The 17,665-nt window shown below is 35.8% G+C and overlaps 1 protein-coding gene across 1 annotated transcript in view; it reads left to right on the top strand.

The window, feature by feature from the left end:
• Positions 1-17,293, top strand: part of WDR70 (WD repeat domain 70) — a 124,820-nt gene extending 107,527 nt beyond the window's left edge. The window contains exons 14-18 of the mRNA XM_087958505.1: positions 3,844-3,944; positions 9,717-9,796; positions 11,334-11,450; positions 12,421-12,583; positions 16,977-17,293. Of these exons, the coding sequence (XP_087814631.1) occupies positions 3,844-3,944; positions 9,717-9,796; positions 11,334-11,450; positions 12,421-12,583; positions 16,977-17,064 (549 nt within the window). The 3' untranslated portion in view covers positions 17,065-17,293. The remainder of the gene's footprint in view (positions 1-3,843; positions 3,945-9,716; positions 9,797-11,333; positions 11,451-12,420; positions 12,584-16,976) is intronic.
• Positions 17,294-17,665: the final 372 nt, after the last annotated feature.

The following is a 17,665-nucleotide window of genomic DNA, read 5'->3' as shown; positions in this document are numbered from 1 at the left end:
TACACAATATAGAAGCACTAATCTTATATCCAGGGATTAGTTTTTTTTAACAACTGGTTCTGTGGGCATGGCTTAGTTGGTGGGTGTGGCTTGGTGGTCATGTGACTGGGTGGTCATGGCCAACTCGACATCACTCATGTCAAGGGCGCTTCTCCTCACCTGGCCTCTCATGACAGTGGGGATGCTACAACAGTCATAAGTGTGAAAAATGGTCATAAGTCACTTTTTCAGTGCCACTGTAACTTTGAATGGTCACTAAATGAACTGTTGTAAGTCAAGGATTACCTGTACAAAAATACAAAAAGCTTCTTTGCTTGCAAAAAGCTGCCCTAAATAAATTAGATTAAAAATACATGCAAGCCAGAGTTACAAATCAGGCAGGGTGCCAGAGCATCTTGAGGAATGAAAATAGTTAAAATACAGTGATAACTATCAAGCAGCCAACTCTTGCTCATAAAGTGAAACCCTTTAGCAGAGAGATTATTTAAGCTCTCCATAAAAAGCACACACAGGAAAAGCAATCCTTAGATCCATTTGCACCACTTAAAGCTGGTCTCACTCACCTCACAAGATATCCTAAGGAAATCATCCAGATTTAAGGAAAGGTCACATGCCCCCCAGAAAGGCAATAAAAAAAAATGAGTACCAAGCTTGCATCCTGCCTCTTGGAAGTATACCCCAAAAGGACAGTGCCAGATAGTACTAAAGCAGTGAGGAAGACCTCCTCCCCAGATAGAAAAAGAAACCATGAGGCAGGAAAAAATTCAAACACAATACAAATAATTAAATCACAACCGTAGCTGTTGCTTGTTGAAGTTGAATAGGGAAAATTATCCCATCAGTAAACACAGGATTAAACTTCACCAAAAACCAGTTTTAGACCAAAACTCAGAAAAGGTATGTAAACTCACGTTTGAATGTCAATTTTTCTAGCTAGCCAAGAAGCCTTGCTGAATGTCACTCGTCTTGGTTTCCTGTCACTAAAAGCTTTGCTTCATTATTCAATTATTTCTTCAAAGTGCTGATTATCCAGGGAAGTATTTCCTTCCAACAGCAATGTAAAAATATTAAAAACAACCCTTCCCCTTTAAGAAAGCCAAGCCCCAAAGCTCCGGAGACAGTAAGTCTAGGCTGTCTGCCAAGAATGTAATAAGGGTAGAAAAAAAAAAGGAGATTGCTTCTAACTACCAGTTCTCCGAACTGCTTAGAAAGTTAACAAGGGGTTCTATAGAACCAGACAGAACTGGTAAAATCCCACCCCTGCTTATATCTATTTACAAAATTTATGTTGAATTTTTTTGGTGGGAGAAACCCTTCAAGTAGGTGTTTGATTCCTGGTGACTGCTTAAACAAGTTCCTGCAATTTTCCTGGCAAGATTTCAGAAGAAGCTTGCCATTGCTTCTTTCCTAGGGCTGAGAGGGAGGGACTGGCCAACGTCACCCAGCTGACTTTGTGCCTAAGTTGGGACTAAATTTCCAGTCTCCCAATTTTGAGCCAGATGCCTTAACCACTACAGCAAAGTGGCTGTCCTCATAAATATTAACAATGGTTTAAAAAAAAGTAGAAGGGATGAGAAAGAGGCAAATGGCAAGAATGCAATAAAGATCTGTTTAGCTTTTTTGTTGTTTTATTTATGCTTGTTATCCTGTTTGTATATTAAAACATTTATGTTGCCAGCCAGGAAATGTGGCAAATTTAAAATCTAAATGCACATAAATAAAATAAACAGCAAATCAGAAGCAATCACTTCAGATGTAAGAATCATTTTTTTTTCTCCTCAGCCAGGTTTTGATAAATAGTATGCCAAGTTTGGGCAAAATGCTTCTGTCCTATTTACAAACACAAAATAGCAAAAAAAAAAAACATATTGAAGAAAAGGAACACAAAAATTCATAGATAATACAATCAAGCAGAAATACAAATATCTTCAATATTTGTATAATTGTTCTTGTATCTCTTATCTAAACTGATCAATTCTGTCTTAACTGTTAAAAGGAAAAAGGAACACAACAGAGAAGGGAAGCCAGTAAGGCAGAGGCTAGAAGAAGGGGGTAGAAAGGTTTGGTGGGGGAAGAAAGGAAGGGAAAAGGTGGAGAAAAGCCACAAAGTTTTGAAACTAGATGGGAAAAAGGAATCTTTTTAGGGATAAAGGGTAAAGTATAAATTTTTCAAAAAAGATTTTGCAAGGTACATAAGATGATATCGTAGCATTGTATTAGAAATAGAAAACTAAAATGGTTTAAGAGTTGATAAGAGATCAAAATGTTGAAATGTTTAGTAATGATTGATTTTAAAATTTAATAATATTAAAGGGAAGGTTTAGAATATTGAGTTTTAATTAAAGAGTTTAATAAGATTATGGTATTGATGTTATTAGAAAAATTTATTATAGCATTTGTTTTTGGAAAAGGCAATGGGAATGTTATAAGATTCAATATTTAGATCTACTGTTTAACTATGTATCTAATTATTTTGGATTTACTACTTAGATAGAATGTACCAAGCAGAATCGGATTGGGTATTTGGTGTTATTTTAAATGTTAATTTGATTAATTTAGGGGGAGATAGAAAGGCATCATACTCTGATTAGTGATTTCAGGAGAAATTCTTTTTTTTTTATTATAAGGAACAGAGACAAAGGGACAATAAAGAATGGACAAAAGATACAAATATAATGACTCAAATTAAGATGGATTAATTAAGATAGAATTAAGCAAGAGTGAAATGTGTGGAGAAACTAATATAGAAGACTTAGAATGGTAAATAAAATAAGTAATGACATGTAAGATGAGCATGAATATAATTGAAGTCCATGAAGAGAGAGATATCTGGGGCCAAGTTACTTTCCTAAAAGATCTTTTTTTTTTTTTATGTCTTGTGTGTTGTGTGTTTCTGGGAGAATTAATAAAACCTTGCAGAAATATTGAATGAGAATAATGGTAACCAAGTCAGAAAGAAATAGATGAAATAATAATAATGAAATTGAATAAGAGTAAAGAGAAGTGAAGAGAAACTGGATAAGAGGTTTTTGTATGCTTATATGGAAATGGTTTAAAATAGAATTATAGGTTTTATCTGACTTGTTAAATTTATAATGGAAAAAGGTTCAAGTATGTAATGGTTAATGATGATTTGTTTGTTTTTGAAAAATTAATAAAACTTGTTTTTTTTAAAAAAAGAGGAAAATCTTCACTCTAAAGAGCCCAGATACAAATGAACCTGATAACTAAATCTATATTCTCTATCTTCTTAAATAACATTATAGGACTCATGCTTTGTATGTGTTCAAATGCAGGCTGAAAGTAGTGCAAATCACTATGGCCAGATTTCTCTGTGGCATTTGCTGAAGGTTATGCAGTGGCAACCATTTTCATGTTGTCACCATTGTATTATTAAGGTCCTAAACTGTTCTGGACTACCTTACCTTTACAGATTAATCCCCCTTGCATACTGGGAAAAAAAATCTAGCTGAATGTATCACAGCCTGCTAATATTCATTAATGTGGTATAGAAGTCAGAATTCTTTGTTGGAGTCATTTCCTCATGGAAATAATTCCAACTGGAGATTAAGGAGGCTTCAACTGTGATAAGTTTTTACTGCAGGGATGGGCAATTGATTTTTCCAAGGGGCTGCATGAGAAACTGGGAGTGTTGTGGAGGACCACTATTGCCCCACATGCTGCTGATGCTGTCCTGCCTCCCTGCTGCTGTTGCTACCTTGCCCCCTGCCAGTGCTGGCCAGACAGGCTCATGGGCTGAAGAATACCCAGTGTATTGTATTGGGATTTAAAACCTGTGTGTCCAGATCTTCTGTTGACTTCCATTGTCATCTCACTTTGCAGAGTGTCGTTCGGTGTCTCTGGCATCCTAAACTGAATCAAATCATGGTTGGAACAGGAAATGGATTAGCAAAAGTATACTATGATCCCTTCAAAAGTCAAAGGTAGTAAATTTATTTTTCTCGTTTATATGTCACAAAAATGTTATGACTCCTGTTAGTTTAAAATCATAAAACAAAGATAATAAGCCACAATAAAAATTCAGATCATGATTAAAACAATACAGTAGGAATACAGTAATCTACCTTGCATGGTATCATCTCTCAGAGCCCCAGGAATTGTTGTATTGTGTTCTAATTTCATGGATACATAGTGTGAGTACCTGTTGAAACCTGTTTTTGTTGTTTGTTTTTAAAAAGGTTTACAATTTGTGATTCAAAAATACATTGGAACTTAGCATTATCTGTATTAACATTTCTGGAATGCTGCATCTAAAAATTGCAGAAGTATTACCAGTGCAATGAACCAAAAACAGCAACTCTATCTGCTGGGTGATTTATTAAACTGAGAATTAAATATCCTGGCCAAGACCGGCATTTTTGTCCCCAGTTGACTTTGGTGCTTGTGAGCCTGATAATTTTATAAAAAAAAAAAAGATTTTCCCGTTATGTCTAAAATAGAAGATTATGTTTTAATTTTGGTTTTTGAGATTAAATCACGTATAGTTAGTTGTTATCCAGAATAAAACCACTGTTTTTAATTTCAGCATAAATGGGATTTTTTTTTTCTGCAAGCAACAAAGGCAATACCCAAGAGATTGTCTCTGAATTGGTAAAAGCCTGATTCCCAGGTAGTTTTTTTTTCCCCCCAACATGCATTTGTGTAATATATTTATGCAGCTGGGCTCTTTACTCAGACAGTAAAGAAATAAAAACAGATTTCTGGTCTGTCCCACTGTTTTTGCAGCCCCTGTTATTAATGTTACAACAAAAAGTCAATGTGAAAATGAAAAATGTCAAATAGATGGTTCTTTCTCCCCCCCAATCTTTTTTTTTAATTAAAAATTTCTATCATTGAATTTGGACATTTGAACATCTTGCTATCATTTTGTAGTATTCTAAACATTACAGAAATATTTTACAGCACTTTTATTTTCCCAAGGGTAGAAAAGTGCTTTTTACAGAATAAAATGTAAGTTTCCATCTCAAAATAATTTTAAAAAAGGCTTATGGGGCAATTAGACTCATAAATGTGGGAACAAATGTAAAACAACTTCCCACATACGTGATTCTGTAAGTGAAAGGGTGGAAAAATTTAAGAAAAATTGGATGATTTTGTGTATTAAGATGATTTATTTTAACCCAGCATCAAATTCAAAATCTTAGTTCCTATCATTTTCCAATTTTCTGCAGGGTGGGGGGCATGTCAAGATGGCTACTATAACTTCTTGATTGAAGCCCCAAGTTATTTGCATGCATGAATCACATCTAAAAGGGGCAAGTCTTCAATGGCACAATCATTCCAACTTTTTGATCCTACTTCCATTTGTCTGAAATGGTATAGGGTTTCCTGCCTAAGCAGTGGGTTGAAGACCTCCAAGGTCCCTTCCAACTTCTACTCTTCTCTTCTCTTCTCTTCTCTTCTCTTCTCTTCTCTTCTCTTCTCTTCTCTTCTCTTCCCTTCCCTTCTCTTCCCTTCCCTTCCCTTCCCTTCCCTTCCCTTCTCTACTCTACTCTACTCTACTCTACTCTACTCTACTCTACTCAATTTCTATTCTATTTCTGTTCCCAATGTATTCTATTCTTGCCTTGAAAAAAAAATGAAAATAAGAAACCAATGTTGTAATCCAAAATATGCCAATAAAGATAAAAGTCATGATGTTGGATGTATTTTTTGAATCAAGTTGCTGAGCCTTTTCTCAATTGTGAGATATTTAATGCACAAATTATAAAAGAAGAAATCTGGGAGCGGGGGGAAAGCACATAAGACATATACATGTAGTCCTTGGCTTACGTCCATTCATTTTGCAACTGTTCAAAATTATAATTAATGAGAGATCCAACCTAAAACTAAGGAGAAATTTCCTCTCAGTGAGAACAAGTTAATCGCTTGCCTCCAGAAGTTGTGGATGCTCCATCGCTGGAGGTTTTTAAGAAAAGATTGGACAACCATCTGTCTGGAATGGTATTGGGTTTCCTGCCTAAGCAGGAGGTTGGACTAGAAGATCTCCAAGGTCCTTTCCAACCCTATTATTCTATGTTCCCTGTTCACCCCTGATCCTCCGTCTGTGCTACAACGTAGGAAATATAAATAATGGACCTTGTTGATGGTTGTCTGATTTTCTCCAGGCATTTTCAGTATGGCTGTATCAACCCTTGCATAGGCAGGGAGGATATCACATTAGGAAAGGATGTTTTGACAATCTAATTCTTCACAGATAGTCCATTGTTTAAATTCAGAAAGCCTTTTTGGGCAGTAAGCCTGTCACCACCTCTCAAGCCTTTGCAATGCCAGGAAGTCTTAGAACTAAAGTGGGGTCTTGGGGAAGTCCCCATCTTAACATCTTAACTTAATGTATATACTTTTACATCTGATTATTCTGTGACCCAGGCATCTCCTAGAGCAGTGGTTCTCAACTGTGGCCCTTTGAAGATGGGTGGACTTCAATTCCCAGAATTCCCCAGCCAGCTTTGCTTTGCTGGCTGGGGAGTGGGAGATTGAAGTCCACTCATCTTCAAGGGTCCAAGGTTGAGCAGTCTTTCTTAACTTCAACAACTTTAAGTGTGGACTTCAACTTCCAAAATACACTAATTGGTTCCTGAAATTGTTAGACAAATTCTGTGTCAGCAAAAGGCCACATTCCAGCTACTCTTGGTAGAATGTTTTTACTTAAATCATTAAAATCACAGATTTTTGGTTTCGTTCCACCTCGCTTAGCCAAGGAGAGGAACTTCAGAGGCATTCATGTTTGCTTTTGAGAAACTATAAACTGCAGAAAGACCTAAAATTATGATTAATCTAAACAAGCCATCTTCACTAATTACAGATGGAAGCTGGCTTTCTTTGAAACTAGCTGTGGTAATTATTACCACTGTTCATTAGTCCAGATAACTCAACTAATCATAGCCAAACAAAAACAAATGTAAATCCCCCAATTTCTCTTTTTGGACACACAACTGGAAAAAGTGTAGAAATCCTAATTCTCATTATATATACCTTGCAAACAGTCCAACTTTTCAGTTGAAATTGGTGTGACCTATAAGTCTGTTAAATAAAGGAAATAAACTGTCCTTTATTTTTGGTGCCTTCAAGTGAGTCTTAATTCCTGACCACCACCTGGACAAGTCCTTGTTCTCACCAAGTTTTCAGAAATAGTTTGCCATTGCTTCCTTTCAAGGCTGAGAGAGGTGACTAAGCTGGCCTTGTGACTAAGGTGAGATCAGAATTCAGCATCTCCTGAGTTTTAGCCTGGCTAAAATGCAGTTTTAAAATGAGTTTAAGCTGGCTCTCTTGTGAAGTCTCTTAAGGTAGTGCAAATCAACATCATTTTGAGTCAACCACTGAAATCCGTTTAAGTTCATGCATAAATGTCCCAAAGGTGCTCATTCAGGAGGCAACTGGACTTTCTTGTTTTTCTTTGAACACGTTTCACTTCACCTTTGTCTTTTAAATGTAGACGGACTGCTGAAAAAAACACATGGCACAGCATAGGAGAACAAACCCATCAGGACAAGATTCAGCAGTCCATCTGTATTTAAAAGACAAAGGCCATTCTTTTGAGCAAAGTCAACATTTTGGACAGAAAGGACTGCTGGTTGAACAGCCCTCTCTCAACAAAAGGGGAAGGATATGATATTATCTATTGCCAGTCTACAATACAGTCCTTTCAGCAATTCCAAGAAGACTCCACACCCATTTGCTGCACTGCTCAGGTGACCCTGAGGACATAGACAAACCTGCAAGTGGCCTCAACAACTCTATAAAAGAATGCAAATGTCTGCAAGGAATACAAATCCTCCCATTCCCTACCATTCAGTCAGAGCTGTAGAAGCTTCTTGGATGAGAAGCGAAATGTCTTCAAAGAAAAACAAAAAAGTCCAGTTGCCTCTTGAAAAAAGCACCCTTGGGACAACATGACCTGGATGACTGGGAATCTCCGTAGACATTCATGCACAAATCCATCTATAATCTTTGATTGATTATGTGCCATCAAGTCATTGTTGATTCTAGTGATCACATTGATAATTCGGTTGGAAAGAAGAGAGTTCAATCTGGAATTAAGTAGTCTTGGCAAGATTTTTGGGAAGTGGTTTGCCATTGCCTTCCTTCCTGGAGTGGGGGGCTTTTATTTTATTAAAGATTTTTTAAACGACCAGCCAATTATAAAAAAAAATGATACCAACTAATATAAAGTAGGAAAAAGAAAAGAAAAAGAAAGAAATCAAAGAGAAAGCTAAAAGTGCAAGAAAGAAAAAGGTTAAAGAAAATTAGAAAAGAAAAGAAAGAAAGAAAAACATACAAAGAAGTAGCTTCTGTTCTTACAGACAAAGACAACTATAAGTTTATCTCTTATTTTATGGTTACAACATAACTCTCTTCCTACAATCTATCTTATCTAATCATAAATCATATTTTTTTTCTTTTTTGTGCAAAAAAGTCCACAAGAGTTTACCAATCAGTAATAAATGTAAATACTGCCTTTACTCTGAAAAAAAAGTCAATTTAGCTATTTCAGCAAGTTCCATCACTTTTAACAACCATCTCTCTATTATGAGTAGTACCTTCTTTTTCCATTTTTGTGTATACAATAATCTTGCTGTAGTTATCATGTACAATTCCATGGCTTTTTTTCCCAACTGTTTGTTTAACATCCTTTGGTCTCAATTGTACATTAATCTGTAAAACTCTCTAAATCAGTGAGTATATGTAAATCCAGAATTTCCTAGCGTTTTATATGTCTACCAAACATTAAAAAGGTCCCTTTTTGTTGTTCACATTTCTAATGTAAATTTATACATTCTAGACAATTTCTTTGGTGACATATATCAATTATACATCATTTTATAAACATTCTTTTTTAGATTATAACCTTGTGTAAATTTCAATAATTTCAACCCTGTATGTTCCCATTGATCCATCTGTATATTTTAACCAAACATTTAGCCCAGTTTTTCCATAGATTGTTCTTCTGTTTCAAGTTTCAGTAAACGTTTATACAGTTTTGCATTACCTGTATGCCACCTTTGTATACAATTATATTTCAAACTCAGTCTTACAAAGATCAGAAGTACAGAAGTCTTTTGTCTACTTTAAATCTTTCTAGTAACTATATAAGAGAATCACTCTGCCATCAGTTGTTTTCTTAATTTCATTTTATATTCATCCTGACAAAATTGTAATATCTCATAATAAATTAGCCATTTGTGTTTGCCTATTACATCTTGTCGACAACATGCTTCTTGTGCTAAAAGCACACCATAGTGCTTGTGGTACAACTTGGGTTTCTATCTATTCCATATTCTCAGTCTTGCATATCTAACATAATGATTTTTAAAATCCACATTAATTTTCTTCCTTACCGTTGGTTAGACTTCTCTTATGGATATATACTGTCAGTTTTGGCCTTGCTGCGTGTTCTCCAATTTTGATCTCCAAAGTCCTCAATTTCCGAAGTTTGTCTTCTCCAATGCTGTGCCAAATTTGTTTTTGCAGCTCTCAACACAGATCTGTGTGATATTTTTCATTTAGGGTTTCTGGAATGATACCTAATTAGACTATTTGTCTTTTCAGTTCAAATTTTATTTTTAGGACCTTTCTAAATATTTGGATGTCTTTCTTCCAATACTTTTGGGACTAATGTTGCCATGTATGATAAAATGTTCCTTTTTTTGTTATGGCATTTATAACAATGTTTTTTTATTCTTTATCATCCCTAGGGGAGCAAAGCTGTGCGTTGTGAAGACTAAAAGAAAAGAGAGACAAGCAGAGACTCTCACACAAGATTATATTATAACACGTAGGTTTCTTTTGAATCCTTAATAAGTATAGATTTTTTTTTTATCTTGATGTATTAAGACCCTAATACAAAGGGTCATAAAAGACTTTTTAAAAAGAACTAAAGTTGCTTATTAGCTGTTTGGTGGAGGAGAGGGAAGTGGGTAGCTTTATTCAGTACCACCGCTATGTGCTAAGCTTTTAAAAAAGATTCTGTTCAATTTGTCCCAAATATAAGATCAGAAAATGGAATCTTCTCCAAAACCTTTAGTTCGATTTTTAGGGCCGGCTACTAACCCTTACCGGAATACTTTACTATATTTTGCAAACAATTGAAACCATACGCGGGATTCCAGTTTTACAGATCCTTTAAACATACAATATTTTCTCTTTTGGATGCTGCCTTAGATTAAAACACGGTACTTAAATTGATTTTTCTCAAAAAGGCTGGCTCAAAGAAGAGATTTCTCTCTTCCTCCCACTTCTGGGGGCTTGCTTGCAACAGTAGCTTATTGCTATGGCTTGCGTTTATAATCCAAACATGTTTTTGTCTTTTGTTCTTCCAAACTAGAGCATAATCACAATAAATTTGGAAGTTCTTTGAGGAATGTGTTGGTTTTACTGCTATCACCAAACCTTTCCCTAATTTGAAAATACTTTTGTTTTTCTCTCCCATTTGTATTTGGGTGAAATATGGAACAAAAATCCTCTTTTTTAATATTTGAAGGGGTGATGTGTGTTTTTTTCCCCCTGTTTTTGTTTTGTTGGTGCTCAAGTCAATATTGACTTTTAGCATCTTCCTGGACAAGCCCCTGGATTATTCTTGCCGTTTTTGGAAGTGGTTTCATGCCGTCGCCTTGTTCCTAGAGCTGAGAGACAGTGACTGGCCCAAAGTTCTCGATTGGCTTTGTGGCTAAGGTACAAAGACTCTCAGTTTATAATTTGATGTCGGTAACCACTATGTTACACTGGCTTTCTAAGTTTTACTAATATAAAGTTGGTGAAAAGGTTTGGGCTAGAAGACCTCCAAGGGAATCCCCAACCTTTGAGGCTTGGCTTAACCCGCCGGCCCGCCACTTGCACAAGTTGATGCCAGACGTTTATACATCCAATTCCGGATAGGCCACGACCTAGTAGTGGGCTGTGTAGCCTGGGGTTTGGGGACCCCTGGACTAGAAGACCTCCAAAGTCCCTTCCAAGTCCATTATTCTGTTATTTCTGAGACAGGTTCCCTTAAAATTACAATTTAGGTTAACTTCTTAAGAATATTTTCTGTACTCTCGGAGCAAGATCACACTTAGTAATTTCTACTGTACAAAGTAATTCCCTCAACATAAGAGGCATTCTACACTCGTCTCATGCCTAGACATAATGTATATGCCTTGCTTAATCCCGGCTAGTCAACTGAATGTGCTACATCTAGAAGACTATGAGATTATCTGCCTAGTTCAAGATTTTCAGTTTACAAGTGTAGGTGGAAAAAGAAAATGTTGGACGTTGTGTAACATTTAAAGCTCTCTGTTTTTAAATATGACATTTCCCTTTTTATCCACGTGAAGCTCATGCACTTCCAATGTTTCGGGAAGCACGCCAGCGAAGTACAAGAAAACAGCTGGAAAAGGACAGAATGGATCCTGTGAAATCTCACAAACCGGAACCTCCAGTAGCAGGACCAGGTAACCAGATTTTTGAAATCTGCTGTCAGGAAAATACTGTAGAAGCCATTAGTTGCTTATTTCATGCAATCATAGAAAGCAAAAGTTGTAGAGTACATGGGAGATTATCTAATTCACCTCTCTCTCATGCAAAACCTGATTACTAAAGCACCCTGGAGAGATGTCCATCCAATCTTTACTTAAATATCTGTTGCAAAAGACAGTTTACTATCTAATAGTCTACTCTGTTGTGGCATAGTTGTTAATGTTGTGGAATTTTTCCTGAAGATCATCTGTTCTCATTCATATTCTAATTTAATCCCATTGTTTCTAACCTTGTCTTCTTGTTCTTAAAAATTCCGAACAATCTTGCCTCATCTAGTTTATTTATTTAATTCATGTATATGCCACTTTGTGTGTAAAGTCTTGGAGCAACTGACAAGTAGCAAGATTCATAAAATATATTTTATTTCTGTGATAAATAATATTCTTATTGTAGTTGCAACATTGGAATTTTCTACATAACCATCTTTCAAGTACTTGAATGCAGCTACTATGCTTTTCTTAAAATTAAAATTTCTATTTCCACACTAAACATGCCCAATTTCTCTACTGATGCCTTATTCTCCCCCCCATATTCCTGAATTAGTTTATCTATGTCCTTCCTAAAATGGGGTCCTAGAACTAGACAGTATATTCTAGGTGAAATATAATCAAAGAAGGGTTGAGAGGGATAATGACTTACATTGTGGAAGATCAAATGAACTTGATAAAAGCAAGCATAAACTATTAATTATAAAAAATGTAATGTAATGCTGATGCACTAGAATATTCAAATTTTTATATCTCTGTATCTCTGTATCTCTCTATCTATCTATCTATCTATCTATCTATCTATCTATCTATCTATCTAGAAAAAGAGAGATTTCCTTAATATCTATCCTATTTGGTTTTACATTTTTCAAAACTGTTTATTCTTTGTTCTTATTAGGCCGTGGTGGTCGTGTTGGAACGCATGGAGGTACTCTGTCATCATTCATAGTGAAGAATATTGCATTGGATAAAACTGATGATAGCAATCCCCGAGAAGCTATTTTGCGACATGCAAAAGAAGCAGAAGAAAGTCCCTACTGGGTTGCTCCAGCATATTCCAAGTAAGCAAATTTTATAAAGCAGGAATTGGATAATATGCCTTAAACTCTGGTGGGGTTGAATATAAGAAGAATATCTATTTAAAAATACTATCTTCCATTTTGTTTCCATAGTTCTAACTTTTGCTGAAAATTGTAACAGTATCAATAAGTTGTACTAAAATGTCTTGATATATTTAGAATAGAATAACAGAGTTGGAAGGGACCTAGTAGGTCATCAAGTCCAACCCCTTGCTCAAGTAGGAGATCCTATTATACCATTTCTGACAGATGACAATCCAATCTCTTCTTGAAAGCTTCCAGTGATGAAGCTCCCACAACTTCTGAAGGCAAGCTGTTCCATTGGTTGATTATTCTCATTGTCAGAAAATTTCTCCTTATTTCTAGGTTGAATCTCTCCTTGATTAGTTTCTATCCATTATTCCTTGTCTGGCCTTCAGGTGCCTTGGAAAATAGCTTGACCCCCTCCTCTCTGTGGCAGCCCCTCAAATATTGGAAGACTGCTCTCATGTCTCCCCTGGTCCTTCTCTTCACTAGACTAGCCATGCCCAGTTCCTGTAACCATTCTTCATACGTTTTGGCCTCCAGTCCCCAGTCATCTTTGTTGCTCTTCTTTTTTTTTTAATTTACTTTATTAGTTTTACATATCATAAATTTTTCCCTCTACATGTTTTACAACAATACATTGAACAGTTGTTGGTCATCCTGCCCTAAAGCCCACAGTCAGAATTCAGAAGGATTATTGTTTCAAGAGGGCAGGTCACATTATGGTTTCTTATTAGCGACATAGATGGGTAAGAATTAGGAGGAGGGAAGTCTAACATGTTCATTTACATTATCGTATTACAATGTTCAGGTGAGAAACATTAGAGCAATAACTAGTATTGTACTTCACACCAACCTACAATGTGACGGCAAAGAAGCTATTATGAATGAAGGCAAATATATGTGTCCCAGGATAATGTTGCAGGATCCAATCTGGGTTGGTCACGGGGAACAGAGGTTTAGTCTTCTGAGCTTTCACACTTCTGCTGGAGCCCATTCTTAGGGAACTTCTCTGTACCAGAACATGTAAGAGATTCTGGTGAGAGAGAGAAATTCCCTGAGGATGGGGGGCTCCAGGAGAAGTCCGAAAGCTCGGAAAACTAAACCTCTGATCCCAGTGACCGACCCAGATTGGATCCTGAATTGTGACTGTACTACTGTAAAACAGGCTTGAATACTAAAGTTTTATAAACTACATACTACAGGAAAAGCATAGCCATAGGTGTAAGCATACTTCAAATTCTGTTGATAAATAGTTAATCACCAGTCATTATCTTGAGTATATTAAAGAGAATAAGGAAAAGGCAGGGGCTGATGTGGATGGAAAATAAATTAGAAAAAGGAGAAAGCACAAAATGGAATTAGAAAAGGGTGAGTTAGGATCAGAGCCATCTAAATCCTGAAATTAGAGCTGATCTGAATGCCAAAACTGGATTAAATACATTATACAGCCATTCTTCTCATGAATTATTTTCCCCTATAAATGTATACATTAAAAATAAGTAAATATAGACAGCATAACATTTATAAGGGATATTCAGTCTTCCTTTTCCATAGGCTTGTACAGTGTAAGGAGAAAGAGCTCATCTTCATGCCAGAAATTGGATTAAACACATTATATGGCATTTATATTCCTTACAGACAGCTGGCCATCTGCATTCTTTTAGAGAGTCATTGAGGCCACTTGGAGGTTTATCTATGTCCTCAGGGTCACCTAAATAGTGCAAATAGGTGTGGAGCTTCTTTGCAACTGCTGAAAGGACTGTGTTGTACAACACAAATGACCAGTCTGCAAGGAATATAAATCCTTCCATTCCCCACCATCGAGTCAGAGCTGAAGAAGCTTCTTGGATGAGAAGTGGTCTTCAAAGAAAACAAGAAAGTCCAGTTGCCTCTTGAAAAAAAGCACTTTGGGGATAAAAGAAATGATATCGAATTAGATGCTACATGTATTCATTTTTCTAACATTTTGGCCTGATTACAATTGTGTCACATGAAATATAAATGGAACAAAAACTCCTCAAAAGGGGGAGAATCATTATTTGAAAGATTAAAGCAAGCTATAATTTACGTGCAAGCAACACATATTAGAAAAAAGGGTATAAAATATTTGATTTTAAAAAAAATTATTGAAGAATTTATTTCAACAGGAATAAAAGAAGAAGAAAAGGAATTGTTTTGCATATTAACCTTCAGTTACAACCAGATCATATCACTGATGAATATAGCAGCTATGTTGGGGCAGAAATTAATTTTCTTGCTCTTAAGACTCTGATATTGCAAATTTATGCCCCAAACGAGCCTAAAGCAAAGTTCTGTATAAAACTTATGGACAGATTAATGGACTTTTCTAATGGATATCATGTCATTGGAATGGAATGATATCCCCAAATTAAACATAAAAATATTAAAGTTACTCAAGTAACTACCGTTTCTTTGTTGTTTGATGGACAGTTTAGACTTTGTTCACACAGGGGGCATAAAAATGGCAGTTCAAGACAGTAGAATAGAATAGAATAGAATAGAATAGAATAGAATAGAATAGAATAGAATAGAATAGAATAGAATAGAATAGAATAGAATAGAATACTTTATTGGCCAAGTGTGATTGGACACACAAGGAATTTGTCTTGGTGTAAATACTCTCAGTATACATAAAGAAAAGGTACATTCGTTAAGAATCAAGAATCATAATGTACAACACTTAATGATAGTCATAGGGTACAATCAACAATCAAATCATACTAGGATAGTATACTTATTATTCAGAAAGACATAGATCAATGGTTCTCAACCATTTAGTTCATCACCCTTTAAATATCTTTTGTGCCACATAACCTGGCCACAGTTCACCAAGACTTAACTCAAGGTTTAAACCCTAACATTTCTTCAAGCCTTCACGGACCCCGTGACAACATCATGGCCCCCAAGGCAGGGGTGAGCTTCAAATTTTTTAGCAAGGGGCTCTCTGTCCTAATGACTGGCTGGGTGGGTGTGGGTGGTCATGTGATCGGGTGGGCGTGGCTGTGTGGTCATGTGACTAGGTAGGTGTGCCCAACTCAACGTCGCTTCTTTGCCTTAATTACCTAAAAAAAGATATATACCAAAAAGTTGTTTATTATTTCGTGCATGTAATACTTAAATAAAAGACTGGGTGAAACCAGGCTTAATATCAGTGATTGTGAGAGGTATCTTGGAGTCTTAGTGGAGTTTCTGGTGAGTTATGTGATTCTTATTATTTGGGAATTAATCCCCTCGGAGGCTAGTGGCTATGTTATCTGATTTTTTCAATGGCTCTTCCTAGCAAGCACTGAGTGGTTTGTTTATCTAGCTTGCAACACTTTTACAAGGTATGAAATGCTCTTGGCTGAATGCCCAGATGTTCAATTAAGCCTATTAAGAGCTTTCCCTTGCTGCTTGTCTTTCTGAGGTTATTGGGGCCCCCCCCCAAGTCTTGGGCTTTCCAAGCCCCTGTAAGCCCCAGCAGCCTTAGTTAGGGAAACTGCTTTGCCTGAGACCCGGCATCAGCGCGCCTCAGCAGCCACCCCGGCCGCCATTTTTTGCGGGCCCGTGACCCACCAGCACTTTTGTCAAAAAGATGAGGGTGTCGAATGAGCTTTGTTTGAGAAGGGGCCATTGATGTAGATCTTTTACAAGAATAGATATGATTTGAATTTTGAAGAATCTGATTACTAAGCTTTATAAAATAAATATTTTTTTTCAGACCATATTGAAATATACCTAAAAAGTAATTGATTTCATTGTCTTTAATATAACTATATTTCAGTTACATTAACACTGCTTGGAGTTTATTGATTACTATTTAATAAGCTATAGTTAAAAGTATTGACTAAAATGGAAAATGTCTCTGGAATAAAGAGCATCTGTAGTTTGTATCTAGCGAGATGTAAACTTTATGTTATATGAAATGACATCTTGATCAGGTGTGTCTTGAGTTTTTCAACTGGATTCAGTTTATGTTCATATGAAAATAGTTATTAGAATAGTGTGCAAACTTTCATCTAGAGGACATTGTCTACTTGTATAATAAGCCTGGTGATAAGATGTACTTTTTCTGACAGTTGCCATAATACAAGATCCCAGAAATACATTAATAAATGTTGTGAGGTATGTACATGTCTTTGATGTACGTTTTTATATGTCCCCTTAGTTATAATCCAGCTAAAAATCTGATTTTGGTAGATGAGAGCAGAAATCTTCTTAATCAGTCAAGAAGTGATGGAATATTTATTTGGGAGGAGGTTTTTTTCTTCTTCTCATTTTAAGAGCAAACCTGAACACTTCTGCAGAGCTCTTGTTTAATCATTATTGTTCTTTAATGCTTTTTTAGAACCCAGCCAAAAACAGTTTTTGCAGAAGTAGAATCTGATGAAGATGAAACGGATGACAAGCCAGAGTGGAAAAAACGTAAAATTTGAAGAATTTAAATTGGAGGAGCTTCACAAGGGATTTTGAGACAGAGATGAATTCTTTTTCCTTATGCAAAAGAAGTCAAATTACTGCAAGCAAAATTGCTTTTATGCAGAAGAATATTTTGCCCCTTTGAAAGACTATAATTGCCATAAAGTAAAATAGGATTGCTTAGCATAAAGTCTGTATTTTATTAAATAGCTAAAGTCATAAATAAAAAAGAATTATTTCTTCAAAGGCCTTTGTTTATGTATGTGTATCTTTAGAAGAGTAGATCATATTAACTTTTAAAAAAGCCCAATCCTCTTTTTTTCCTCCTTAAATTATTTTTTCATTTGCTGGTTTATCACCTAAACATTGTGACGATCTTGAATAATTTCTGCTCCATATTTGAATTCCATTATTTTGTTTGTTTGTTTATGAAAGCCACAATGTATGTCAATAATATGAATTGTAAATGGCACAGAATCTTATAGGCGGGTAGGCAAAGCATTTGTAATTGGAAACATTTCAACTTAAAAATGATTGTTTTGATATGCTGGAAATGCCCTGATGCAATTGTAAGCATTCTGGAATGTTCCAAGTTCAAAAAAGCTGCATTTGGATCTG

Source organism: Notechis scutatus, chromosome 2 (genome assembly GCF_049901735.1).
Source record: "Notechis scutatus isolate UNSWTSFEM ecotype Mainland chromosome 2, rNotScu1.2, whole genome shotgun sequence".
In the NCBI taxonomy this organism is placed as follows: Eukaryota; Metazoa; Chordata; class Lepidosauria; order Squamata; family Elapidae; genus Notechis; species Notechis scutatus.
Note: the sequence above shows the minus strand (reverse complement) of the source record. Positions and strands in the feature narration are given on the sequence as shown.